This window comes from Ovis aries, chromosome 26 (assembly GCF_016772045.2).
Source record: "Ovis aries strain OAR_USU_Benz2616 breed Rambouillet chromosome 26, ARS-UI_Ramb_v3.0, whole genome shotgun sequence".
NCBI classification, from domain to species: Eukaryota; Metazoa; Chordata; class Mammalia; order Artiodactyla; family Bovidae; genus Ovis; species Ovis aries.
Genome location: NC_056079.1, coordinates 37,112,569 through 37,140,562, shown reverse-complemented (window position 1 = coordinate 37,140,562; position 27,994 = coordinate 37,112,569). Strand labels below are relative to the sequence as shown.

At 52.7% G+C, this 27,994-nt stretch overlaps 2 protein-coding genes across 13 annotated transcripts in view; one reads left to right on the top strand and one right to left on the bottom strand.

Annotated features, from left to right (window-relative positions):
• The window catches only part of INTS10 (integrator complex subunit 10), a 33,154-nt gene extending 29,573 nt beyond the window's left edge, over positions 1-3,581 (top strand). For 2 of the 5 annotated variants that reach the window (XM_060406893.1, XM_015104645.3), the window contains one exon: positions 3,258-3,581. In XM_060406893.1, the coding sequence (XP_060262876.1) occupies positions 3,258-3,414 (157 nt within the window). In that variant the 3' untranslated portion in view covers positions 3,415-3,581. Of the gene's footprint in view, positions 1-1,197 lie in introns of all 5 variants that reach the window. The other 3 variants (XM_042241456.1, XM_042241455.1, XM_015104644.3) reach the window with 2 other exon arrangements.
• A 6,916-nt stretch (positions 3,582-10,497) lies between these two features.
• The window catches only part of HGSNAT (heparan-alpha-glucosaminide N-acetyltransferase), a 32,347-nt gene continuing 14,850 nt past the window's right edge, over positions 10,498-27,994 (bottom strand). For 7 of the 8 annotated variants that reach the window (XM_027962731.3, XM_042241461.1, XM_042241463.1 and 4 more), the window contains 13 exons: positions 24,459-24,528; positions 23,739-23,836; positions 21,796-21,872; positions 21,157-21,187; positions 19,884-20,044; positions 18,837-18,952; positions 16,718-16,839; positions 16,188-16,314; positions 15,036-15,122; positions 13,380-13,457; positions 12,448-12,518; positions 12,236-12,348; positions 10,498-11,580 (listed from right to left, as the gene is read on the bottom strand). In XM_027962731.3, the coding sequence (XP_027818532.2) occupies positions 11,399-11,580; positions 12,236-12,348; positions 12,448-12,518; positions 13,380-13,457; positions 15,036-15,122; positions 16,188-16,314; positions 16,718-16,839; positions 18,837-18,952; positions 19,884-20,044; positions 21,157-21,187; positions 21,796-21,872; positions 23,739-23,836; positions 24,459-24,528 (1,333 nt within the window). In that variant the 3' untranslated portion in view covers positions 10,498-11,398. The remainder of the gene's footprint in view (positions 11,581-12,235; positions 12,349-12,447; positions 12,519-13,379; positions 13,458-15,035; positions 15,123-16,187; positions 16,315-16,717; positions 16,840-18,836; positions 18,953-19,883; positions 20,045-21,156; positions 21,188-21,795; positions 21,873-23,738; positions 23,837-24,458; positions 24,529-27,994) is intronic. The other variant, XM_060406894.1, reaches the window with a different exon arrangement.

Here is a 27,994-nt window from a genome sequence, read left to right as displayed (position 1 = left end):
AGGCCGGGGCTGTTGGACAGCCAGCATGACTGACTGTGGGGTGTTCAGGGCGAGGCAGACACACAGCAGGCCTTTTGAGGATGAATTGTGCCCCACCCACGGTTAGTATAACCCTTAAGTCTCTTCTAATGCCCTACGCCCTGTAGAAGACCACTCAGCTTCCTAGGAAACCTGCTCCTCCGTCAGGCTGGAAGCAGGCACGGAGGCTCCTGCTTAATGAGCTGACTGTGTGAGTCTCAGAATTCGCTTGAAACCTGTCTGACAAATTTCTGATGAGAAACTCCTGCAGAGAAGCGGGCCACCTGAGCCAGTTGAGGTACAGTTAGAATCTCGAGTAAAACTATCCCATTCCTTTTTCTTTTGGTTCGCAAACAAATTATCCGCAGCCGTTACAGATCTTTCGGGGGGCCCGGCAGCTGAGTGCAGAGACGTGGGGAGCAGAGCCCAGCCCCTCCTCACCCCAGGCCTGGGTGAGGCCGGCCTGTCCATCCTGGTGTGGGGCAAGTGCCGGGCCTGATGGCAGGAGGGACCAGCTTGGGTCTGCGCTCTGCAGGTCACCCTCTCGTATCTGAAAGAGAGAAGCTTCCCCGCGGACGCTGGCTGTGCCCTGGAGGCACTCGGCTGAGCGACCCAGACGCTCCGTCCCCGTGGGTGCCCTGAGCTGGGTGCAGGCCAGTGCCCTGGCCAACGTGCGATTGTCACAGCACCCCACAAAGCCGCGGCCCAGACTCGCGTCGTCCCCCCTCCCATTCCTTTTCTCGCTACCTTGTGAACTTTAAACTCAGCCTTTACCAAAAACACGGCCAGTCCCATCCGCCTTCTCAGAAGGGCCTCTTACACGTGGGGCTTCAGTCCCGTCAGCGATGGTTCAGAAACGTCGCCAGGTTGCTCTGTGGGACTGGCCTGGCCACGACAGGAGTGGGGGCCTGGCCCTCTGTGGCCGTCTCGGGGCACCGCACCAGCCTCTTCCCCGGTGCCCCTTCTACACCAGATCTCAGTGGGCTGAGCCTGGGCCTGGGCGCACGTGCAGCTGGGGGGCCCCGTCCTCCTGAAGCCTCCGCGCAAGGCCCAAGGCTGCCAGCCGTGTGCAGCCAGCCCCCTCCCCCCGTCTCATGCGTTTTCTCTGGAGTGTTGTTTTTTAAGTGCAGGCTGAGTCGGTGTGGGTGTTTGAATGCCGCTGTTTGCTGTTTTTTAAAGGCCTTCTAGCCCTCCCATGGGGTTACTGCAGCAGGAATTCTTCCCTGTGCTTCAGCCCAGCATACAGACTGCCGACAGGTACCACACGGACACGCCTGCTCATAGTGTGCTGTTTGTTGACATGTCTTACCGCCCATGGATTTCAGCTCTTCGTTCCTCGGTGCCCTTTTTTCATGCTTTATTTAATTTTTTAATTTGTTCCGCATTCCTTGGCAAGCCATCTGGTTGTAATATTGTTAACATTTCTTATTTTTTCCATAAGTTGCCAGTGTTTCTGTGTTCAATTTAAAAATCATTATGGATCTGGAAATAAGTGAACATTATATGAAAGTGTGTCAGATTAAGCACACATCAGATCAGGCACTGAACTACGACTCTCTTTTCATAAAGCCTAAGGCATTTGGTGATAAATGTTTAAGGATAGAGAAACTCAGAAGTAAATTTTTATTATGGGATTTCCAAATTCATGCCCAGGGTTGAGGGTTCGGCCTCAATGAGCTGGCTTTAGCAGAGTTATTTTCCTGACACTGACCTCACCTTTCTGAATTGAAAATAACTGGTAGGCAGGACACCACATTTATTAAGTGGTTTATCCTGGTCTTAAACCACAAAAGTTAATTCATTCTCTTCATCCAAACTTACCAGAGCAATAGAAACGCTGATAGAAATATAATCGAGTTGTACTGCTCTTCATGTATGGAAACAGTCTGGCCTTGGGCCCATGCCCAGCGGCACACGGCGTTTTGTGATTACCAGCATGAAGGGGAGCCTTTGGTTGGAGGCACCCATGCCCTTCACTCAGGGTCTGCAAACACCAGTGTCTTTCACTGGGTCAGAGGGCGGGTGCTTAGGGCTGCAGGCTGGGTCCCCCAAGAGCTGCATCTCAGGGTAGCACAGAGGGGCTGTTTGTGCCCCCAGTGGGGCTTACTGACCCTTTGTCCTCCCTGCCGAGGCCAGCCGCCGGACCCGGCTAGAAGTGTCCCCAGAGCCCCGAGTTTTGTCTGGGCTGTGCTGTTGAGTGCTGTGCAGCTCTGTTCGCTGCCCACGGGCGTGTAGAGTGGCGTGTAGTACAGCACTCTTCTAACCAAGCCTGGGTTTTTTATTTCCCCTTCTGTTACACTGCAGCTTTTCACTTCTATTGTTCTTACTTTATATGATTCAGGTTTTAAAAACAGAAACATTTTAAGAGTGGTCTCAAACCTTTTAATTTTGGCTAGTACTCTCAAAGTCTAGTTTTAAATCCCTGTGCCTGTCTGAGGGGAGTTAGGCAGAGGGATGGGGATGGGGGTGCCTTGTGTTGGTCTGAATCCGCCCCATCACCCAGCAGGTGGTTACAACTCCTTTCCTCTGACTTGAACCCATTGAACTTTGCTAGGTGTTTCTTTTCCTTTCTTCATGTTGGTGTCCGGGGTCCCTCTGTGACGCCCTTCTCTGAGGCACACCCTCCAGGGCACCCTGAGCGACCTGCCTGTGCTTCCCCGAGCGAGGGCTCCTGGGCCCCCCCAGACCTCGAGGAGGCTCTCCTTCAGGGACTCTGCTCCCCTGTGTCCGTGCCAGACCTGCATCTCAGGACCCCAGCTGTGCCCGCTTCCTGCACATAGGCCTGGCATCGCGGGGAGCAGAGTCGTGTTGGTGACCCAGGCTGTGCAGGGACCCCAGCCGGGGGTTACAGCCGCAGCCCCGCCTGGGCGACCTGCCCCCCGAGGCCAGCCTGGCTGGGCCTGAGAGCCGTGTGGCCTGAGCAGTGAGCCCCGCGTCACCGAACCGTGTGCGAGTCGGGAGCCCACTGTCAGAGCTGCAGGAGCCAGAGTCAGGCAGGCGGCGTCTCGCTGGACCTGCTCAGGCATGCAGAACAGCCTTGTTCCGAGTGGGGAAGGTGACGCTCCGCTTCTGAGTCTTTCCGAGGAGAACCGGGCGGGGGGTGCTCTTTGGTCAGGGCGTTTTTCTTTCCAAAGCTCTCCGCTAGGTTTGAGGCAGGCTGTTCTCCTGCCCCGGGACCGCGGACCTGTGCGGCCGTGCTAACCAACCGTCCGTTTGTCTCCCTGTCGCCGCCCCGCCAGGCACCACACGGTCACCCGGGGCATCACCAAGGGCGTGAAGGAGGACTTCCGCCTGGCCATGGAGCGCCAGGTGTCCCGCTGCGGGGAGAGCCTGATGCTGGTGCTGCACAGGTTCTGCGTCAACGAGAAGATCCTACTGCTCCAGACCCTGGCCTGAGGGCCCTCCCGGAAGGGAGCCTCCGGGTTCTGACGCCTCGGTCACTTAGAAGTAGTTCCCAAGAGTCTGAGAAGCTATTTCTATTTTTGTCACTTTTTGGGGTAATTTTTGTAAAACAAAAGAACTTGTTTTGTAAATAAATTGGGGTGTTTGTTTTTACTTTTTAATTCTTATAAGTGTATGAACAAGAGTGTCTTTTATTTAGAAAGACATTTCATTCCACGACCTCAAGATTTTCTTTCGCACAGTTAGGCTTTGGTGACTATTAGGTATCAACACCTAGACCTTTTCCTTCAGCAAGTTTTAATACTGAAAACCTTCATGCCAGAATGAACGAGAGTGAACTTCCACTGAAGGTGCTGTGGGGGTCAGGGTGGGGTCCTGCCCAGAGGCCCACGGAGGGTGTGGAGGACGCCTCCCTGGCCCTGCAGTCCCCAGGCCGCTGACGCCCAGAGCCGGAGGGCCTACCCACCAGCCCAGCTCCAGCTGGCCTCTCCTTTCCGAGTACCAGGGATGAGTTCCTGCCTCTGCCTCAGGCGTGCCGTGGGAGCAGGCACTGGCCCTTTCCCCCAGGTGGTTGTAAAGATGGAGAGGGACGAGCTTGGGACCAGGGCTTCCTGCCTCTAAGTCCAACACTGGTGTCCGGTTGGTTTCTGTCCCCGTTTCCGAAATATCTCAGGTGAGCATCGCATGAACAGTTGTTGCGCGGGAGCCTGTAGAATGAAAGAGCTAAGAAGTTCAGTCACTGCTGGCGAAGCGGGTCCACTGGCTGCACGTGCAGCAAGCCAGATGCCAGGTGCAGCAGTCTGCAGCCAGGTGAGGCAGGAGAACAAGCCTCGGAGCCGCCCGCCAAGGGTGAGGGGCACGTGTAGTGTGAGCAGGGCGGCCGCAGGCACGGGGACAGGTGAAGCGATGGCTCTTCTGTGTGGGGGCACCTCGGCTCCTGTCGTGGCACATTCCCACCAGAGGCCCCGAGAGCGACCTGAGGGTGCAGGCTTCTGATAGCAGAGGGCCATTCACAGGGACCCCACACGGCCCCACCTTCAGGGTTGCGGGTCCCAACCAGGCTCAGCTGCCTTGTGCTGGGCAGGAGCTAACTCCAGGCTCCTGGGCTGCAAGAGGCCAGGAGGCTGTGCATTTAAAGACGAGGAACAGAAAACAGATAACCAAACTGGGCATGTTGAGGGAAAACAGGCCACAAGTGGAGCAGTTTTAACGTGTTCCCTTCACTGGAGTCCTGTGAGAGAAACTCAGGAACTTGTTAGTCACCAGTTTTGGTCAACCCTCTAGAGAGTGAAAAAGTTGGCTTAAAGCTCAACATTCAGAAAACAAAGATCATGGCATCCAGTCCCATCACTTCATGGCAAATAGTTGGGGAAACAATGGAAACTGTCAGACTTTATTTTGGAGGGCTCCAAAATCACTGCAGATGGTGACTGCAGCCATGAAATTAAAAGACGCTTGCTCCTTGGAAGGAAAGTTATGACCAACCTAGATAGCATATTCAAAAGCAGAGACATTACTTTTCCAACAAAGGTCCATCTAGTCAAGAGCTGTGGTTTTTCCAGTGGTCATGTATGGATGTGAGAGTTGGACTGTGAAGAAAGCTGAGTGCCGAAGAAATGATGCTTTTGAACTGTGGTGTTGGAGAAGACTCCTGAGAGTCCCTTGGACTGCAAGGAGATCCAACCAGTCCATCCTAAATGAGATCAGTCCTTAGTGTTCATTGGAAGGACTGATGTTGAAGCTCAAACTCCAATACTTTGGCCACCTCATGCAAAGAGTTGACTCATTGGAAGACTCTGATGGGAGGGATTTGGGACAGGAGGAGAAGGGGACGACAGAGGATGAGATGCCTGGATGGCATCACCGACTCAATGGGCATAAGTTTGGGTGATCTCTGGGAGTTGGTGATGGGCAGGGAGGCCTTGTGTGCTACGATTCATGGGGTTGCACAGAGTTGGACATGACTGAGCAACTGAACTGACTGACTGACTAGAGCATGGCTTCATTACTTTGCATAAGAAGTTTATATAAAGGGGCTTCCCTGGTGGTCTAGGGGTTAAGCATTCACCTTGCAATGCTAGGGGACACAGGTTCAGTCCCTGGTTGGGGAATTAAGATCCTGCATGCCACAGGACAGCTAAGCCTACTCACTGCATGAGCCCAACTAAGACCTAACACAGCCAAACAAACAAGTGTTTTTTAAAATATTTTTAAAAAATGACCATACTGCTCAAGACAATCTACAGATTCAATGCAATCCCTATCAGATTACCAATGGCACTTTTCCACAAAACTAGAACAAAAGCATTAAAAACTTGTATGGAAACACACAAGACCCCACCCAAATAAGCCAAAGCCATCATAAGAAACAAAAATAGAGCTAGAGGAATCTAGTTCCCTGACGAGACTATACTACAAAGCTACAGTCATCAAAACAGTATGGTGCTGGCAAAGAAACAGACACACAAGATCAATGAATGGTACAGGATACAAAGCCCGGAAATAAGCCCGTGCACCTATGGTTAATCTATGACCAAGGAGGCAAGAATATGAAATGGAAAAAAGGCAGTCTCTTTGATATGTGGTGCTGGGAAAGCTGGACAGCTACACGTAGAAGAGCAAAGTCAGAACATTCTTAACATCATATACAAATATCAACTCAAAACAGATTAAAGACCCAAATGTAAGACCAGATACTATAGAACTCTCAGAGGGAAATATAGGCGGAACATTCTTTGACATAAATCACAGCAATACCTTTTGGATCTATATCCTAGAATAACAAAAACAAATGAGACCTAATTAAAACTTTTTGCACACAAAAGGAAACCATAGACAGGAGGAAAAGATATCCCAGAGAACACATTTGCAAATGATAACAACTGACAATCTTCAAAATATAGAGACACCTCACACAACTTAATATCAAATCACATAACCCAGTCAAAAACCAGGCAGACATTTCTCCAAAGATGACCGATGGCCCAGAAGCACATGGAAAAAATGCTCGATATCACATATTATTAGGGAAATGCAAATCAAAACTACAATGAGGTGTCACCTCACACCAGTCAGAATGGCCCTCATCAAAAAGTCTACATATAAGTGCTGGAGAGGGTGAGGAAAAGGGAACCCTCCTCCCTGTTGGTAGGAATGTAAATTAGTGCAGCCACTATGAAGAACAGTGTGGAGGCTCCTTAAAAAACTAAAAATAGAGCTACCATATGACCCAGCAATCCCCAGGGAGCAACTAAGCCCATATGTCACCGCCACTGAGCCCGTGCTCTAAAGCCTGGGAGTCGCAACAAGAGAAGCATCGCAGTGAGAAGTGCAAGCACCGCAGCGAAGAGTAGTCCCCGCCCTCCGCAGCTAGAAAAAAGCCCAGCAAAAAAGGAAGATGAGGGGTCCCTGGGTCGGCAAGGTCCCCTGGAGGAGGAAATGGCAACCTACTCCAACATTCTTGCCTGGAGAATCCCATGGACAGAGGAGCCTGGCAGGATACAGTCCATGGGGTCACAGAGTCAGGCATGACTGAAGGGACTTGGCGCACACACACCACTTAACAAGCCAAGCAACATATGGCGTTTAATCAGAAGAAAATTTCTTATGTATCAAAGTGGAAAGGTATGACCACTGGCAAGATAAAATGCAACAAAGAACAGCCATGAAAGGTGGGAAAAACAGAACTGACCTCTGTAGAGAAAGTCCTGGAGATCAGGACAGAATCCCACTGGCCCTGAGATGGTAACAGACTCTGTGGGAAGCCATGTGCTCAGCCCCCTGAGACGGAGGCCAGCTGTCCTGACAGCTGTGCTCAGGCTGGGTTCTGCCAAGGAGAGCCGGGAGGCTGGCTGCTTCTGCAAGTCTGCACATCCGCAATTAAATCAGGCGTTATGGAGTCAGAGGCATCTTATGACACGATGCAAATGTGTAGCATGTCTAATCAACTCTGAATTTGGAAATGCATTTAGCAAACAATGTAAGAGAAAAACAATGTATGGGAATGCCCAAGAAAAACTGATTATGGGGAGAAAAATGTTCGCTTGCCTCATCCGTGAAAAGAGGTTACACAAACACACAACTGAAGACCGCCACTGGCCGTGTGTTTTCCCGCCTAATTTCAAACTCTAAACAAAAGTTGTGTTTAAAACCTGCACTGCATTGTTCTAGGGCTGTGGCTCTACTGCTTAGGATTTTTTTTAAAGCTCTTCCCCTGGATTTTTACAGTTGATGGAAACCTCTTCTGAAAGGCAGTTTGAGATGTTGAGAAAATTTCTCAAAGTCCGTTTGGCACTCCTGTTTATTTGGGATGACATTAAAGGAAAAATAAAAGCTAGTATGTTGACTTTTATTTAAGCTGATACTGGGTGACACAAACTCGATTACTGTGCATTCATGAAAGAGGCCTTTTATGGGCCAGAGTGAAGGGAGGCAAAGTATAAGAACAGCAACTTACTAACTTCTATTATAAAGAGGAATTAGGAATATATGTGGCGCAAATGAAGACACGATGTTAGGTTACGATGGCCCCAGTACAGAACAGCATGTTGCTTTGTTACTCAAGGATTCCACCCGACTTCCCCCAAAGATGCCCTGTGACGGGTGTTTTCTGCAGCCAGCACTGCCCAGGGGCGTCCCCACCCCTCCCCAGGGAGATGCCAGCTGTCCCCACTCGGCCCAGGCCCAGCCAGGCCAAGCTCCCTGTCATGTCTGGTCTTGCAGAATCTGGGGAGGGTTTTCCAGCCAATAACATTAGTTGCCACCGAGGGAACGCCTGCTCCCTCCCGCGTGGAGCTGAGTGTGTGCAGCCGAGTGCGTGCAGCCATCCTGATGGCGATGGGGCAGCATCTGGGCCTCGGGGTTGAACTGGGGCCTGGTCGCCCCAGGAATACTTCTGGGTGATGCTCTCCTGCTAACCTAGCTGGAGCTGGAGTTCCTGTGCTTTCAAGCTCAAGACACCATAACTGGCGTTCTCCCCAGTTGGGGGCACTGCCTCTGCAAGGGGCCCTGCTCAGCCACACCTGCTGAGATTCGGGGGGAAACAGCCGTAAGCACCCACAAAGGTGCCCTGCCAGAGAGGGGCCTCCTCAGAAAGGACTGCCCCTCACCTCTGTGCACACACACGTGCATGCCAGGTATACACTGAATTTTATCAGCACTTAGATTAAGGACACACCCACCACCGCTGCTTTGCTTCCACAAATGTTGATTTGGCACCTGCTCCACACGGGCACGGGGTGCGGGGCACTGCGTCTGCACTTGAAGAACGTGCAGATGGGCGAGGCCTCACCCTCCACGAGCTCATGGTCTAGCACGGGAGGCCAGTCCAGTACCCAGATGGCTGTCATGCAGGGCAGAAAGTGATAAATGCTGCGAGGTTGACCCCAGTCACATATTAGAGGACCAAGAGGAAAAAAATATTACTTTGGGATAAGACTAAGAGATGAGAGAAGGTGCCCTAGAGGCAAGGGACAAATGTGAGAGCTCAGGTGCCAACAGGAGAGAATGAAGAAGAAAAAAGTAGACCAGGATGACTAGTCACAGTCAGAGGCCAGAGGCCCGGCACCCTGAGGAGGTGGGCAGTGGGGCTGGAACTAGGAAGCGGATCCAAGGGCTGGGAGGAAGCCAGGAAGATGCTCTGGGCTCAGCCAGGGACGGTTTTGCCCGCCCACAGCGCCGTTCCAGCTCCAGGGGAAGTTCTTGCAAGGAGGGCACTTGATCTGAGAGCTTCCCCCATGACTCAATCTGCCTGCCAATGCAGGAGACACAGGAGACACGGGTTTGATCCCTGGGTCAGGAAGATCCCCCTGGAGGAGCGCTTGGCCACCCACTCCAGTATTCTTGCCTGGAGAATCCCATAGACAGAGGAGCCTGATGGGCTACAGTCCACACACAAAGAGACACAACTGAGCAACTAAGCACAGCAACACTGCTTTATGAAGTATCCATTTCCCCCCCCTCAACTGCAAAAAGGCTTTTATTGTTAGAAAATTAAAGCAATCACAGCTCTATGAACTAGCTGATCAGGCCTTGTGAAAAAATGTCAGTCAACTCTGCAAACAGGTCATCCAAGTGCCTCAGTTTCTGAATTTCCACCACCCAGGGCTGACAGTTGGCTACACCCCCAAAGGGTAACAGGAACCTGGTTCTGATACTGTGGGAACAGATACGGTGAACAGGATTGAGGGGCAGCCCTAGGTTTCCATGGAGAGGGGACACAATAATGGCAGTTTCCCACCTACACTGCTCACGTTCTCCTTCTGACAAGCTGTCCACCTCCTCCCAGCACAGCCCACTCCACGATGCTGCCTGGGCCTCTCCAACAGTGAGATGCAGCACAGCCTGGGGCAGTGGACAGTGACTTTACAGGAGGGACCCAGGGAGGGAGGCCAGTTCAAAAACGATTCCAAGAATCTGGGCAAGAGTAGCAGGCGGTGACTGTGCGAACGAGGACTTCTGGGTGGGAGCCAGAGACAAAACTGGTAAGACTCTGCAACGACTGAACACAGGAAAGGGGCAGACAGGAGGGAAGGCGGGTGAAGCCGAGACGGAGGGTCAGGTGTGTGCAGAGCTTGGGCAGCCCAAGATATATAAAGTTCTGCGGAAGAAGGGGCAGGGGGTGCCCGGATGCTGGCGGTCGTGCAGATGGAGGCATCCTCGGGCAGGGGGCAGGGGGTGCCTGGATGCTGGCGGTCGTGCAGGTGGAGGCGTCCTTGGGCAAGGGGCAGGGGGTGCCCGGATGCTGGCGGTCGTGCAGGTGGAGGCATCCTTGGGCAGGTACAAGTTGGGATGTAAGTTGGTGCAGAGATGGGGTAGTTGGAAAATACGCCATCCACGGGGCGACAGCTGACGCCGGGGGGCGGGCTGAGGTGAGCCCACCTCATCACGCGAGGATGCTCCACAGCACAACCTTTCTGCCACGGAGAAGCCCTGGACGCAGGACATGGCATCATGGGAGTGCTGGTCCTCTGTGTTCTCCGCCTTCACACCCGACAAGCGACTCTTTAGTTTGGTGATTCCAAGTGGGCAAGCTGCCTCCACTGTGGAGGGTCATTCTGAAAAAAGTCACTCCAGTGAGAGCTTTTTAAACATCATTTATTTTGAAGCATTTTCGGTAACAAAATGATCTCTTCTAAGGATTTCAGGAAAGCCACTGATGCCTCCCACCCCACTGGGTCCAGGGGCTGGAGAGGACCTGCCCAGTGGGGATGGCAGAGCACACGGGCTCCTCTCTTCCTAGAGACAGAGGATGGCTCGGGGGACCCTCCCCTCCAGAGACGGACGGGTGGGAGGTGGGTGGGCAGACAGATGGAGAGGTGATGAGCTCAGGGAGGTGCCTAGGTAGGTAACTGCTGGCGAGGGGGGCCAGGAATCACACGTCTACAGTTTCACTTATTTTTCAAGTGGGGAAATGCAGAACATGGCTTCTGAGGGAAAGGCATTTTTTTGGACCCACCCATACCTTATGGATCTGAAAGGATATTACTTGGACTTTCTTAGAATATTAAACTACGTAACCAAAATATAGTAGACTATGTTACTGTCCGTGACACCCAGTGAGCTTCACAGTCAGACACGGCAGCGATGGTGGCGTCTTGGTCTCCGTGGACAAGTGTGGGAAGACAAGGCTGCAGAAACACGGTCAGGGAAAGCAGACCCGAGGCGGCTTCATCCGGCACAGAAGCAAAGGCGCCTGGCCATCCCTCGGGAAAAGTTCAGCCACACATCCTGAGAATGAAGTTCCAGAGGCAGCTGTCCACCCAGCAGATGGAGCGAAGAGACCATGGCGGGTCAGCTGCCTGAGTTCTGCGTGCAGAGGCCGAGTTGGACAAGCTGTGTCCCAGTCGACCGGCCTGAGCATGTCCACATTGCCCCTGCAACCGGGAAACACACAGCCCATCTGTTTTGTAAGCAAGGACTCCGGTCAGTGATCCCCGGGGCCCAGTGGTTCTGCCAGGAACGCATCTCGGCTGGGGCCTCAGATTTTCCAGAACACCTTCTTCTTATAGAGGACGTAGGCGATGAGCACCCACAGGGCGGTGGCGACCGTGTTCTGCACGAGGTGCTCCTTGTGCGACTGCTGGTCCCCCAGCTTCCACTGGAAGGGGAAGTAGCTGGCGAAGACCTCGTGGCCCACGTACACCAGGATCGAGTTCATCCCTGGGGAGACACAGCTGGTCATCCACCTAACTCTGGACGCTGGACTTTGGTTCAGTGGGAAAAGAGAAAAAGCACCCACTTCTGCTATCGGCTATGGCCCAAAACTATAAGGGATGGGTATGTTAAGAGATTTGAGTGTAAATCACATCCAGAAGTTAGAAAATACTCCTTTTGTTAAGTGTGACTCTGGAATACTAAACCTGAAAGTCAGAAATATTAACTTACTTTCTCTACCCAGAAAATCCGAGGACCAGAGAGAGTAGCTGTTACTAGACTTGGGGCTGAAATGAGTCACTGAAATCGCCTGCCGCCTCTGTGGGCAGAAGCGCGTCTAAACCGCCCCCAGCGTCCCCGGGCGGCACCTCCACACAGCATCACTCGCGCGTCATCTCCAGGGTGCATGTGTGTGGGGGGGTGTTCCAGGAGAAGGCACAGCCCCTTTTCTGAAGTGCCCGCAACCAATGACCTGCCTGAGGTGGCCAGTCGGGTGCGTTTACGACCCCACAAACGAAACGGTAAAATGGGGGGCTGCCTGGGAACAGAGCCAGTGATGCCTGCCTGGGGCTCCCGGGACACGCTCCGCACCGGCCACTCGCGGCCTCCAGCTGGTCCTCTGAGTGCCCTCCTCTGGGCGGCCTGGGGCTGGGGGGCTCACCCGGGTAGAAGAACGGGGCTCCCGTCCACAGTCCCTTGACATCCACCACGGGGTAGAGGGCCAGCAGGATGAGGAAGGCCAAGGAGCTCAGCGTGGTGACGTAGGAGACGGACCTGGGGGACAGTGGGCGTCTCAGGGCTTGGGGGAGCGCCACGGATGCCCGCCACCCCCCTCCCCACCAGGTGTAATGACAGCGGGGCTTCTGCACCTACCAGAGGTTTTTGTTTACTGGAATAAAGCCTTCATTTTCAGATGCTTTCGTCAGAGCCACAGAAACAAGCCCCTGGAGGCGGGGGTGGGGTGGGGAGAAAGATGTTACAAGTTTTTTTTGTCATCTCCAGAAACAACGGTGGTTCCAAACTGAAAACCATGAGTGACTTCCTTGCTTAGGGAAAGCTGAAAAGTGTGCCCTCCGTTTTACTCTTTTAACTAGAAAAACATGTTTAAGATGTATCAGTATGGGCTGCCCTGGTGGTCCAGTGGTTACGAATTGGCCTTGCAATGCAGGGAACATAGGTTCAATCCCTGGTCCGGGCAGAGTCCACGTGCCACAGAGCAACTAAGCCCGCGCACTGCGACAGGGCGCCCGCGCACCGCGATGGAGCCCGTGCACCCCAGGGCCAGTGCTCTGCAACGAGAGGAGGCCCCGCGACAAGACGCTAACTAGAGCAGCGCCACCTGCCACACCTAGAGAAACGCCTGAGCACAGCAATGAGAGCCCAGCACAGCCAGAACAAAAATAATCACATACATAAACAAGATACAGAGCTAAAAACACTCCACAAAGCGCCTTCTCAGCACCGCCCTGATCAGCTGGAGTGAATCCTCGGAGGAAACACGACCACAGGGTCAGAGGGGAGAGGAACGCCAGGCTTCTCTTCTGCCACATGCCGACCTGCTATCGGGGGCCAGGTCCTGCTGGCAAAGGCCCCCCAGAATCTACCCCTCCGCTCCGTTTCCTCACGGGTTCACTGACTTCCTTAAAGAGACTTATAAGTAAACCAATCTGAGCATTTAGGCCTCGGGATGATGAAGTGAAGAATGTTCCAGTCTGACAGCTGTGACCCCAGGGCTAACTGTTTTCTTTCTTTGAAACGTGAATGTGTGAAGGGAAGGAACTTCAGTGAGGGAGGGGGTGACTTACAAGAAGACAACCCCAGGCAGCGAATCTGATTAGGATGCCTCTGGTCTGGTCCTTGTAATACAGGAGTATCTTCCCTGCCTGGGGAAGAAAATGCAGCATGACCAAGAGAACCAGCTGGTTCTTGAATATCAAATTCTTATTTCATAGGCACCCAGTGTTCCAGGACAGACTCGCCTGCAAGCACTGCGGTTACCAGGGAATGAATGGTCCCCTGCCCTTGGCTAGTGGGGAACAGAGGCACAGGGACCACTGGGGAGGGGGCCACGCAGAGGACGCGCTGCCGGGCTGAGGCCACGAGCGCGAGGCAGGAACAGTGTTGGGCAGCCTGGAACAGCAGGCACGCAGTGTCACACGGTGAAAGCACACAGCCGCCCTGCTGGGCTGCAGGTGGTTCAGAAAGGCCAAGGGGGTCAGAGGTGGGAAGGAGGGAGCAGGCGGAACGAGCCTTCTCCCACAGGCGATGGCAGCCAAGGAAAGTCACTCCCCTCCGCCATGTCACCAGGGACCAGCTCAGGCTGGGCTGCTGGATGGCCCCGTCTGTCAGGGGTAGAGAAGAGGGACAGAGGCAGTGTGGACCCAGAGGCAGGGAACACTTTAAAAACAGAAAAATCTGCACTTTGCATAAACCACCCCCCAAATTAGGATTTTCTGAAAACACTGAACAAAAAGTGTTAACAATAATTTATAAGAGCTAAAACTAAAATGTCCTGTTCTTGGAGCCTTATGTGAATTAACTTATTTGTGTGCTATTAACTTATATAAATGCTATTGAAGCACATGGGGTACAGAAACACTCCCCGGACGGCCAGTGGGTATGCAGGGTCCAGGCATGGGTGGTGGTCAGCACTCCTTACAGGAGTTAGGGCATGCACAGATTTACCTGGAGAGCATACGGGGGATTAAATGCATTTACAAATAAAAGCAGCAATGTTAACTCTACAGTAGGCAGCATCTCTACCCAAGAAATTACTGAACCACCAAAATGTGAACACTGCAGACCCACACTGCCCCACACGGGAGCCACTGGCCACCTGTGACTATTCAAGTGTAAATTTAAATGAAATAAAAAACCAGTTCCGCCGCATCTGGAGGACTCTGTAGCCACACACAGAACAGTTTCAGCGTCACAGAGGTCCCCCAGGAAGGGGTACGTGGTCTTTCCCCTCCTAGTCATCTCCTCTCAAATAATGGTTCCCGACACCAAATCAGGAGAATTTCAGGAAGGAAAGTCTGGGCTGCTCAGAATCTTAACATAACTGTCTCTGAGAGAAACCAAGAGCCACGGGTACTGGCTCAGGCACAGGGTATGCATAATCTGAAACTGTGTGTCGTCCATACGAAAGGTGACAGGTGACTTTCCAGACGCGGTCCAGCCCAGCAGGGACACCTCTCACCCTGGGGCTGCTGTTCCCACGGCCGAGACGAGCCACATGAGTAATAACTTCTGAGACTACCGGAGTAGCACCTAACTATATGAGCGTGCTAACTTTTAGCACCCTCTAGTTGTGACGATCTGTCAAACAGAAGCAGAATTTATTAGGCCTCAACTACACAGAAGATTGTGCGTCCAATGACCTCTTTTAGTCAAATGGACATGCGGATGAGTGATGAGTCATAAACTGTCAGAACACGCACTCTCGTGAAATGAATAAATACCTGAACTCCCAAAAACGCCATCACGATGGAGTTGATGGTCCCCAGGATGCCCTCTGGGTCATAGGCCACCTCGGTGTGGTAAAGCACCTGAACAGGACGAGAAGACAGGACTCACTAACCGACCGGAAAGCACACACAAACAACTCGCAGACGAAACACAAACTTCACGACACCCCAGCAGTCAATGTTTTTGGTTTCGCTGCAGAAATTCACTGCCAACTTGTGGCCAGCATACTTCTGGCCAAAAAAGTGTGTGCTGTGACACTCTGGAAGGAAACGCAGATGTGAGCCCCGGTGCAGGGCAGCCACCTTGACCCCAGGTGGTCCAGCAGATGGTGCTGGGACCCATGCCCCTGACACAATGCGTCCCTAGCCAGCTTCAAACAGTATGGTATCTTTTACTTTTCAGGCTTATCCTTTGGGATCAAGCCTATTGTGACACTGAGTTCTTCCTTTCCTCTTTCAAGGCAAATAACATTTAAAAATACATTTGTATTATTTCATTACAAAAGAAATGGTTATTGTAGAAAAGGCAGAAGTTTGGAGCCAGTTATTGTCATGGATGCTGGGGGCATCAACAAGCTCTCCCGCCCCAGCTTGTCCCACCCCTCTGGGGAGGAGAGCATCCTGAAGTAGTAACGGCAGAAAGCTCTCAGCTGCTCCTGGGTTCATCCCTGAAGGGAGCCAACTCTCGGGAGTCACCCCCTTGCTGGGCCACCCACTTCCCACCGGGGATGTCAAGGGCCTGGTCCCACGCCCACCCCACTGAGAACACCTCTGAGGGGCCGTCCCAGCCCCCAGGACACCAGCGCGGTCTGCGTGACAGTCCCCCTGCTCGGTCCTGCTTCCTCCAGCCCCACACGTGCTGATCCCAAAGCGCTGCCCACCAGACCTCCCCTGTTGGAACCGCCCACCCTGCCCGGGACCTGAGACCCACAGGAAAGCACCTCGCGCACGCCTGGTGCCAGGCAGCCTCACTTTAAAAGCCAAAGAAACACACCGCCCACGACCAACAGTACAGTGAGTCTCTCAGGTCAGCCAACTTCAGACACAGCTTGGCTCTGCCCCCGTCTACTCCACGGCTGCAGCTGGGGGCTGGCCGCCCCCTTTCCGCCCCTCAGGGTCCATCCCGGCCAGGCGGCGCCCACTCACAGCGGAAGAAGGGTGCTGGTAGAGGTGCTGGTCGCCCAGGAGCAGGCGGTCCACGTAGCCCGCGGCGCCGCCCGTGCAGTTCCGGTACCTGCCCCCGTCTCCAATGCCGCCGGGCCCCAGGTAACCGCTAAGGAGGTGAGAACACGGGCTTCATCCGCCAGGCAAGGGGGGAGGGCTGCACACGGGCAGTGTGCGTGCCTACCACACCCCCAGAGCACCGCCAACTCCCACCAGCCCTGAGTGCTGTGCACACCCCCTGCAAAGCCCCTGACTCCCTGGCCGCCCCAGGGGTGAGAAAGGGGCTGCGACCCAAAGTCCATCCCCCCTCCCGCTGACCCTGGGAGACCTGCTGGACACAGGCCTCTGGACATGCATTCCACCCCCCTCCTCCCCGGCCCCAACACCAGAGAGTCTTCAAGGAGAACAGAGAGGAAGGAGGTCCCGACATGGGCAGGCTGACAGCTGGAACCCGGAGGCTCCGAGCTGGCATAAAGGGACGTGCAAACGGGGTTCCCCGCAGGGCTCCTCACGTGGGGCACCCGGGAACCGGTAAGAAGAAGGTCAAGGCCAGCCAGACGCCTTCCAGTATCAGCACGAAGAGCCACTGGGGCCAACTGGCCGTGATGTCCAGCAGAGAAAAGCAGCTTCTCTCCTGGGGGGAGAGGTCACACATAAAGAACACATGTGAACTCAGTGCAGGCAGAATGGGAAATAACACGCAGCTGCCCGCGTATTCAGGAAGCTCCTGTGAGGCTCCTCTCGGCCTTGATGGTGGTAACACAGAAGAGATGTGTGTTTATTCCAAACGCAGATACGCCACCTCTGTGACACAGGCTTCCCTGGTAGCTCAGCTGGCAAAGAATCTGCCTGCGCTGCAGGACATCAGGTTCAATTCCTGGGTGGGAAAGAGCCCCTGAAACAGGGCACAGCAACCCACTCAAGTATTTTTGCCTGGAGAATCCCATGGACAGAAGAGCCTGGTGGGATACAGGCCAGGGGGCAGCAGAGCCGGACACGACCGAGTGACTAAGCACAGCATATGATATGTCACAGAAAAATGCCAGTTGAGAAGTTATCAGTGGAAAATGCTACTCTTGTATGCAAGCGATTTAAAAAGAGATGTCCATACACAAACGCGTACACGAATGGACACGGAATCATCATTCACAGCAGCCAAAAACTGAAAACAGGTCAGCAATCCATCAACTGATGAGCGAATACAAAATACGTTACATTCAGAAAACAGAATGCTATTCAGGAGTGAAAAGGAGTCAAGTACTCACGGCATAACACGGATAAACCTCAAAAAATATTCTGCTAAATGAAAGAAGCCAGACACGAGAAGCCACATACTGTGTGATTCCATGTCTGTGACATGTGATTCCATGTCTATGACACGTCCAGAACAGGCAGATCGACAGACAGACAGCAGATTAGGGGTTGTCTAGGGCCGGGGGACCTAGGGTTGGGGAGTGGCTGGGAGTGAGACAGGGTGTTTTCAGCGGGTAATCAAACTATTCCAGAATTAGACAGTGGTGATGACTGCACAGCTATACCAAATGTCCCTCAATTTCACACCTCAAGAGTGTGAGTTTTATGGTATGTGAATTATATCTCAATAAAGCTATTACTTTAAAAAGAAATACAACTGAATTTTAAAAAGGAAAATGCAATTTCAGCTTTGGGAGCTCTGCTGGTTGAAGGAAGAAGGGGTACAGCCCACCTGTTCCTGGCGTGCCCACAGCCCCTGGCTCCATCATGGGGGCCTGGACAAGCCTCGCAGACCCTCAAGTCTCCCACGGCTACCAAGGTCACATCCGGGCGAGCACGGCAGCCCCACTATGCCTTCAGGAGCCTGCAGCAGAGGGCACGGGGTGTGGGCAGGGGGCGGCTGATGGCGGGGGGGCAGGGTAAAGGAGTGCTGGGTAAACGCACTCCAGCAACACACAACCAAGGAAGCCTTACAGGAAGAACCAAGAGAACCTGGGGTTCAGGGATGAGCTTGTAGTTACATAGGAAGGAGCGGGAACAAATACAGCTTACATAGCTAATATGCTTACTGTGAAGTCGGAGCCACATGGAAAGATTTAAACACTTCCACCTAAAGCTTTGCCTCCACTGGGGGAGACAAAAAAAATAGCTGTCATCTGAGTAAACTGACTCGGCAATTTATAATAAGACAGAAAGTAATAATACAAGAGGTGAGACACATCCACCTTACAAAGAAGAAACAGGAAGAAGCCCAGGGCAGACCTGGCACCTTCCAGGTCGCACCTCTGCAGCCTTTGTGCGGACAGCGAAAGGTTCTATGAGGTTTCCACAAGGAGACTGAAACACTGGCAGCGACGCCCCCGAGAAGCTGGGCTAGTGCAGCAGACGATGGTGCTGCTGTTTAATGCCATCAAAACGCAGGGATGAATGGAAACTGAACATTTATTAACAGGGTAGCACTCACGGTATGTGTTCTTGATCTCAACTAAAAAAAAGACGGATATAAAGACTAAATAAAAATAACTACTTGAAGAGAAAAAAGAAGCTTTGCAACAGAGTTAGAGAGTCTCGTTCTCTTTGGTAGGGCGCTGAGAACTAAAGAAGGTTCTGGCACTTATACAGGGACCCTCCCCCCTTTATAAAGACGGGGTTGCTCACCGAGGCGCAGGTCTCGGGCACGGGCTTGGCGAAGAGCAGCTCCAACACGGCGACCACGAAGTAGGTGGCCCCCAGGCGCTGGAGCACGCCGGGGATGCGCGCCTTCTCCCAGGACACTGCGGGGCACCAGGCAGGGGCGTCAGCCAGCACCACTCGCTGACCCCAATACGACACCACCTTCTCCCGCGGGGCAGAGAGACCTCTCCCGCGCCCGAGGAAGTCTGTTTTTGCAGCTTGTGGAGATGGGAGCCCAGGTGGTTAGGCCACCTCCCCACAACCCCCCCGCCGCTCCACCCAGCAGGGAGGTTGGGCACAGAGCAGCTGAGGGTCTCTCCTCGGCGCCTCCTGTCCAGGGTTCCCCTGCTGGCTGCCAGGTAAGTGTGAGCGAGAGTGAGCCCTCTGCAGTCCCACGGCCTCTGCATTCCCGGCTCCGTCACTGCCCCTGCACGGGGCTCACACCCTTTCCCCCGCAGTCCTGCCCCTCTCACGCCTCTCCAACACGGCAGAGGCGTCACTGCCTCCTCGCAGTGAGGCGCGGCTACAAGCAGGGGCCCCTGGAAGGGCAGCCTCACCGTGAGAGTGGGTGAGACCGAAGCGGCAGGAGCAGGGCAACGGGGACCAGCGGCTGGTCTGGCTCGACTACACTCGGACACAGCACCTGGCTCTCCCCACCCCAGGGTCTTCCTATGTACAAAAGGGTTTGCCTGGACTTGGGAGGCACCTTTCAGGCCTAAAATTCCAAGGTAAAAATAACAGGGACTTCCCTGGCCGTCCAGTGCTTAAGACTCTGCGCTTCCACTGCAGGGAAGCGTGAGTTCCATCCCCGGTTGAGGAACTGAGACCCTGCATGCCGTGTGGTGCAGCCAAATAAATAAACAAACAAATAATAATAATAATGCCCCCAAATTATACAAGCATTAGGTGTACTTGAGTAACTGTTCTTTTTTGCAGGCAAAACGTGAAGTGGAGGAACTGCATTTCTTTCAAATTATAACACATCTTTTCCCTATTTCAACCTGAATATATTCTAACGGGAAAACTACTTACGTGGACCAAGGCAATAATTGGGGTTCACAACGAAAATTCCTATACAGATTAACAGGAAACTCCTCCACACGATCTTTCCCAGTAGTCTGAGTTTTGAACATCCCCGCTGCAGAATGGAAGCCATCGACAGAAAAATCGAAGCTCCCATAATAAACACAAACCTGAAAAAACAACAGCCCTTACGAGGTGGCCACTTCCAACTTTTTCGTCCCTACATCGTTAGTATTTTATAAGCTAAGATGTAAGGGAAGCAACACATGATTTCTTGAAAACACATCAGCTTAGAGGTGGAGGAAGGATCCCAGTGTCGGGCTGAAAGGTTTGTGCCCCTTCTCGTCCTGACTTAGGAAGACACCCTTTGGAACAATGGACAATCCCCCCATTCGGTCACCGAAAACAAACGACTATGTATAAAATAAGCTACACGGATATTCTGTGCAACATAAGGAATGTGACCTGTATTTTATCGTAACTCTATTTTTAAATTGTGAATCCCTACAGTATATACATGTATATACGTGTACTATACACACATACATATACATATAGTATACACATATGTGGCACAGACTTGTATAATGCTGAACATCAACTACACTCAATTTTAAAAAATTAACATAAAGGAACTCTTCACCAGCCCAGAGAAACCTAAGTTCATACCAGCAATGAAACACCGGGGACCAAAGACAGGAACCCACGGCCGGTTCTACGAACACCTCCCAACGACGGAGGGAAGTCATTCAATTCAAAGTGTCGGCGGACACAAAACCCGCGCTGTACGGGAAGTCAGGGTCCTTCAACCAAGAGAACAGCCGGAGACAGCCAGGCTTACTCCACTATCATTTTAGAGTTTAACTCACTACTATCACTAACTGTTATATACATTATCAGACTTTATCAGAAATCCCTGATACTGATATACAGCGTACCTTTTAGGAAATAAGATTTTCACACGTATTTTCAGGATTAGTGGAATATTCAGAATTTATGACTTTCCACAAGATTCTAGGATCTCCCATATCATACGCACACTAATGAAACATTCCTTCTGAGTCACCCATCTTTTATGTGCATGTGTCTTAGACAAGCACTACGCCAGGTGTCAGAACTGTGCGTGAACCCAGCTTTCGGGAGGAGTTCATCACACAGAGGCCTGGGGGCAGCACAGGCCAGCTGCTGGAACTCAGGGCTGCGGTCAGGAAGGCACAGCATTAGCGGAAAACCAAAGCTGGCGGATGGGCCACGAAGAGCGGGCGGTGGGTCTACAACTCACCATGGGAACACAAGGTCGGCCACCGTCAGCCCTGCAGGACACAAGCGTGACAGTGAGGAAGGGGCCGGAGCGGTGGTGCTCCCCGACCCGGGACGGCGTCCCTCTCCCACTGCCCGGCGCGTCCCCAGGAAAACCCCTCCAAGCAGCGCTGAGCTGCCCTGACTTGGGCTGGGGGCTGGCCGGGGGCGCTTCCATACTTCCAGCCTGGACAGAAGTATGCGGACGGTCTGCGATCTCAGGGAGTGCTGCTCAGAACTCGTCCTAAACCCACCTCCTCCCAGCCAGATTCACAGCCACGAGGCAGCACACTCAGACCCCTCAGATCCACGGCATCCCCAGGGGGACCACACGTCTCAGAGCAGAGCGCCCCCGGGGCCCTGGCATTAGGCGCACCTAGAACAGGATGAGGACCTTATATCCACGTTCTAACACCCTCTGCAGAGCCCACATGCTGGCACCGACCCCTGCAGACCCTGGGATGACAAGGAAGCACTGAGGAGCCAGGGTACACAGAAGGGAGGGGGAAAATGAAGGCTGAGGCAAAGGTCTAAGGTGCCGTCCGTGGGGACGCATCTCTGGGGCCTCTGGGGGCGCTGGAGGGGCCCAAGTCAGCCAGGCGACCCCTGGGCAGGGCCTCACCGTTCCAGCTCGAGTGCTTGAAGTACCAGTATTTCCCGCCTCCATAGTTCACGAAGACCATGAGGATGAGCGCCATCCTGCAAAGTGACAAACACGTGCGCTCAGGGCCCGGCCGTGTGCCCGAGACGCCTGGCTGCAGGACGCAGTGCCGCCCTGATTGTGGGCAGACCCTTCAAGAGCAAGAAACTCCCACTTCTCAGCACCGCAGGGAGAACCCCGCACGAAAGTCCTCTCTGCCATTTCCGACACGATGCCTGAAGAAAGTGTGCCACTACACCCTGGAATTTGAAAATGGAGCAAAACATCCCTGATCACTCCGTTTCGTGCTAATTGCTTAAGTGTTTCAGGTTAAGGAACTGCAGTGGGAGGGGAGAGTCTTTCGGGTCAAGACCTGGCTTCCTCTTTCTTGGATCCACTGGACCTCGGGTGAACCTCCCATCAGTTCTGGGACAAGGAGGGACACCCAACCCAGGGACCATGACAGAGAGTTACGTCCATCACCGCACCAAACCCGTGCTTGAAACATCTCAGCACTAAATCAGTGTCAGTCCCTGAACACCCGGGAACATCTCCAGAAGAGAGGAATACAGTAAGACAGATTCTGAATATGGGGAATAAAGACAGGAGTGTGTCAGCGGGGTGATTTGTGGGAAATCTGGAGCCTAGAAATCACCTGCTGGCTCAGCTGGTAAAGCAGCCGCCTGCAATGCAGGAGACCCCGGTTTGATTCCTGGATCGGGGAGACTCCCCTAGAGAAGGAACAGGCTACCCACTCCAGTATTCTTGGGCTTCCCTGGTGGCTCAGCTGGTAAAGCAGCCGCCTGCAACGCAGAGACCCAGTTTGATACCTGGGTCGGGGAGATTCCCCTGCAGAAGGGACAGGCTGCCCACTCCAGTATTCTTGGGCTTCCCTGGTGGCCCAGATGGTAAAGAATCCACCTGCAAGGTGGAAGACCTGGGTTGGATCCCTGGGTTGGGAACATTCCTGGAGGAGGGCATGGCACCCCACTTCAGTATTCTTGTCTGGAGAATCCCATGGACAGGGGAGCCTAGCGGGGGTTACAGTTCATGGGGTCACAAAGAGTCGGACACGACTGAGCAACTAAGAACAGCACACTGGAGCCCGGCCAACTGCATCCACATCCCACGCGGTCCCTGTGTGACCTCGGGCAGCTTACTCAACTCTGAGGCTCAACTGCTCCATGAGAAATAGGGATGTTTTAGGAAGTATATACTTCACAGGACTGCTGAGAAATGAAAGATGAAGACAAGTGGGAACCAGGCCTGGCGCACAGGAGGACTCGTGTTATGATGGTTATTATTACCATCATTACAGTCGCTACTGCCTGGCTGCAGACACACAGAGAGGGGCATTCAGAGCCCTGGGGAGGCGGGGTCAGGGGAACCCTGAAAGGGCTCTGAAAGGCCTCAGTGGGGAGCAACAGAAGACCAGACCTGACACCTAGAAGTGTCTTCTCGGCCACATGGTCTCAGGCCTTCTTGTCAGTGTCTGGTCCTGGCCGCCATTCTGGACCACGTGACTCTGGGTTTGCTATCAAAAGGGCCTGATGTTTGAGCTGCTCTGTGACTGGAAGAGGAGGACGAGGCTGCCCCACGTTCCATTTCCAGGCTGGGGCACTGGCCCATCTGTGCAGCTGCTGAGCAGACAAAGGTGCCTGGTGCAGCTCCTCGCAGGCGGGAGTGACCCCCCAGCAGCTCCTGGGCCCCCGGGAGGTGGGTCTTGGCCTCTCCCCCCGCTGCTCTGACTGACCCATCCGCCTGGCTCTCACGACACTCTCGAGTCGGGAGAGGCTGCCGACGTAGCTTTACAGCAGGAGACCTTCTCCAGCCTCGAGAGCAAAGGGCGCCTGAAATACCTCCTGCGGCAAGTGTGTGTGCGTGTGAACGTGCCACCCGAGGCCACACGCCAGGAGCACACATACCCTCGGAACGTGTCCACGCAGCGGAGGCGCAGTGGGGCCGCTGACCGACGCCAGGCCTCTGGTTGGGGGTCACTCGCTCTGCTTGGGGACCCCAGCTCCTTCCAGAAAAGGGGAGAAAAATGCAAACAGTTCATGACGCGTACGAGTAAACCAGACTTTTCTGCTTTTAGGGCAGAAATCAGCAGAGTGAGAGCTGAGGACCACTGTGGCTGGACGATACTTTCACTTGCTTCTGTAAAGACCCACCTAGAGATTAGGGTTTCGCACCTCTACTGAGCGGCCGGGCTGAGAAACAACCACAGGGGATGTCTGGGACAAGAACACCAGCAGGTATGTCCGCAAGTGGACTCGGATGTGTCCATAAGGGACTGATTACAACAAGACAGGACATTTTATCACCACGGCGGGCCGTCACGTGTACAGATTTAATACTCATGTCTCATTCTTTTGCACTCTCTACTTAACTGGGTTGATTCAACAGTGCTGCCTGCGGAGTGGACACACTGTCCACACCGAGCATCACCAGAGCCTGAGCTCCAGTCTCACAAAGGAGGAGGAGGGGGCGCCCTTCATGGGGGCCGGAGGGGCTTCTGGTGGTCAAGAAGGCAGGCGCCCGACCTGGCTGTGCACACATAAGGCAGTCTAGATGACTACATGAGGGAGTGTAAATTCCAAACCCAGAAAGGCACCCAGAGCACAGGATGCATTCTAATCACTCACGGAATTGATGAGGCGATCGGTTTCCCGAGAATTGATTGCTTTGGAAATCCAATTCTGGAAGTCTTCCAAACTGTCAACAAATAAAAGGCCCGGTTAATTTATTTTCTTGGGCACAATTTTCAGAATATTATGCTGAAAGAAAATGAAAGCTCATATTCTATAAAGTCAAAGAATCACACATTTTCCGTTTTCAACGAAACGGAAGCAGAAACCAAAGTTCACAGCAGCAGTACTTTCAGGCGCAGGACCCTGACAGCACGGCTGCCTCCGAGAGGAAGCGGGAGTAAAGACACAGCCTTCCTTAAGAGCGTCGTGAGGGCAAACGACACCACTAGTGCCCGCGGCTGGCATCACGGTTAAAGTTAGAGCAGCAGGGGGCGCAACACCCGACTGTGCGCAAGGTGGCAACGACGGGTCTCAGCGTCCGCGGCCGTGGGAGGCGGAGGCACCGCGACCAGAGCGGCGGAGCGGGGCGGGAACAGGAGGGACCCAGAGGTGACCACACCGAGCCAAGGACACCAGACAGAGAAAGGCCGACGCCGCGTGGCCCCGCTTCCACGTGGAACCTACCTCTGAATCAGAAACAGGCTCACAGACAAGAGACCCGGGGTTGCCAAGGAGGATGGAGGGCAGCGGAGGGACGCAGTGGGTGTTTGGGATTAGCAGATGCAAACGGGTATACAGTATACAGAACGGAGAAACAAGGCCCTGCTGTACGGCTCGGGGAACTATGCTCAACCTCCTGTGATACACCATAATGGAAAAGAATATGAAAAAGAGTGTCTATATATATGTGTGTGTATATATAACCGAGTCACTCTGCTGTACAGCAAAGATTAACATACACTGTAAATCAATTATACTTCAATAATTTAAGTTTCAGAAATATCACTAAAGAAACCCAGCAGAAACAAGAGTGTCAAGGTGAATGGGTGACTTTCTCTCGATTCTGATTTTATTAATATCTGTCCACCCTAAATGTAAATTAACGAAGCTAGAGGCATCCTCACGCTATACACGAAAATAAATCAAAATGGCTTAAGGACTTAAATATAAGACACACCCCCATAAGACTCTTAGAAGAAAATATATGCAAAATACTCTTTGACATTAATTGCACCCGTTTTCTCAGGTGACTCTCCCAACACAAGAGAAACGAAAGCAAGAATAATCACACTTACAGGCTTTTGCACAGCAAAGCAAACCACGAACAAAGTGAAAGACAACCGGCGGGCCGGGAGAGCATATTTGCAAATGATGTGACTGAGAAGAGCTTGATTTCCAAAATACACAGGCAGTTCTTACAGTTCAGTAACAAAGAAACGAACGATGGAGGAGCGGATAAAGACGCTGAGGTACACATACACAATGGATACCACTCAGCCCAAAAGACAAAAATGAGCGAAATAATGCCATTTGCAGCCACATGAATGGACCTAGAGATGATCATACTAAGTGAGCTCAGAAAGAGAAAGCCCAATACAGTTATCACTGATACACGGAATCTCAACTAGGACACAGGGAATCTCCTGGCAGTCCAGTGATTTAGGACTCCGCTTTCACTGAAGGGGGCATGGGTTTGATCTTTGGTGGGTGAACTAAGATCAAGATTCTGTAAGCCAAGCAGTGTGGCCCACCCCTGACACCCCCAAAAAAAACTCCAGCCAGTTCAATTTTCCTATCTTTTTTGCAAATTAATTGCTCAAAACAGTATCCAAATATGATCCATATATCCAATGCATATATTTTAAATTTCTTTTTTCCCACTAGAAGTCAACTCCCATTTTTTGTTTATTCAGCACTAATAATATCACTGTCACATGAAAAACTTTGAAAGAGAACCATATAATTAAGGGTAAAAAAGGAGAAGTTAAGATGCTGGAGAAGAACTCTTAAGAGTCCCTTGGACAGCAAAGAGATCAAACCAGTCCATCCTAAAGGAAATCAGCCCTGAATATTCATTGGAAGGACTGATGCTGAAGCTGAAGTTCCAATACTTTAGTCACCTGATGCAAAGAACTGACTCATTTGAAAAGACGCTGATGCTAGGAAAGGTTGAAGGCAGGAAGAAAAAGGGACAACAGAGGATGAGATGGTTGGATGGCATCACGGACTCAGTGGGCATGAGTTGAGCAAACTCCGGGAGATGGTGAAGGACAGGGAAGCCTGGTGTGCTACAGTCCATGGGGTCGCAGAGTCAGACACGACTGAGCACGGAGCAACAACAACAAAGATGTGTAAAAACTACAGTTGAGAAAGAACACGCACTTATTTTCTTATACATGCTTGTTCCCCCAAGTGAAGAAGAGAGACACCATATACTCTTTTCTGACTACTTTTTCAGATTCTTTTCTAGTTCACATACATGTGAACGTTCTGGGGCTTCCAGGGGCAGCTGGAGGCTGACAGGAGAGACACAGGGAACTTCTGCTTTGTCCACAGGAGCATCTGCCCGCAGGCTGCGAAGGCAGAATTAGTGCGAAAGGAGTTTCAGTTCCACTATGGGGCAGGGGAAGTTCTTCTCTTTGCAGGAGCCTGATGTCAGCTAGCTACTACTTTAAGCATGCTGCAATAGACACATTCACATGACACGCAGCAAATCAGGACTTCTTGGGGGTCCAGTGGTTAAGAATCCACCTGCCTATGCAGGGGACGCAGGTTCGGTCCCTGGTCCAGGAAGACCCCACATGCCATGGGGCAGCTAAGCCCGTGAGCCACAACTACTGAGCCTGCGCACCCTGCCAGTGTTCGGCAACAAGAGAAGCCACCGCAGTGAGAAGCTTGCATGCCGCAGCTAGAGATTGGCTCCCATTTGCCGCAACTAGAGAAAGCCCACGAGCAGCAACGAAGACCCAGCTCACCAAAAAACCACACCAAATGAAAACCCTCTCAGAAAGTGGAACATTATTTGTATCTCATCAGCATTCAAAGGGATGCACCTCCTCTGCGAGGACTGCACTGCCTGAAAGGCAGCGAGGCTAACTGTCTGCTCGGTAGCAGGCAGCTCTCCTGCACAGCCAGGGTTCTCCGCCACGGAAGCACACTCTTTCTAAGTTCTTTCTTCCAGATTGGATCCGGCTCACCAAGAGCATCATGTGGTGTTTCCTGAGACTCTCACCGGCTGAGCATGCAGAAATTCAATCTCATTCCTTCTAAGAGGGAAGACCTTCCCTTGGAAAGATGCAGCGCTGAGCCTGAGTCTAGTTCACTTTCTTCTTCTTCTCCAGTCCACAGATCCACTCACCAGAATGGCAGTTTACCAGCAGAGGGGAAAGAATTCCCTCTCTGAGCTGGCTGACCCTAACCAAGGGAGAGTCCACCCCAAGGTGGGAGGTCCTGGCCGCAGGAGCTGGGGCCGGAGGCACGGCCTCAGGGCTCAGAGCTGAGAGGAAGAAGAGAGCCAGGGTGTCAGCATCTCCCAAAACCATCACAGGCCACTTCCACACGCCATGAAGCAGCATGTGAGTCCTCCAGGAAACTGTGATTACTCAAGCATTTTCTTCTACGTTTCAGCCACGTGCAAGAACTGAAGGTAA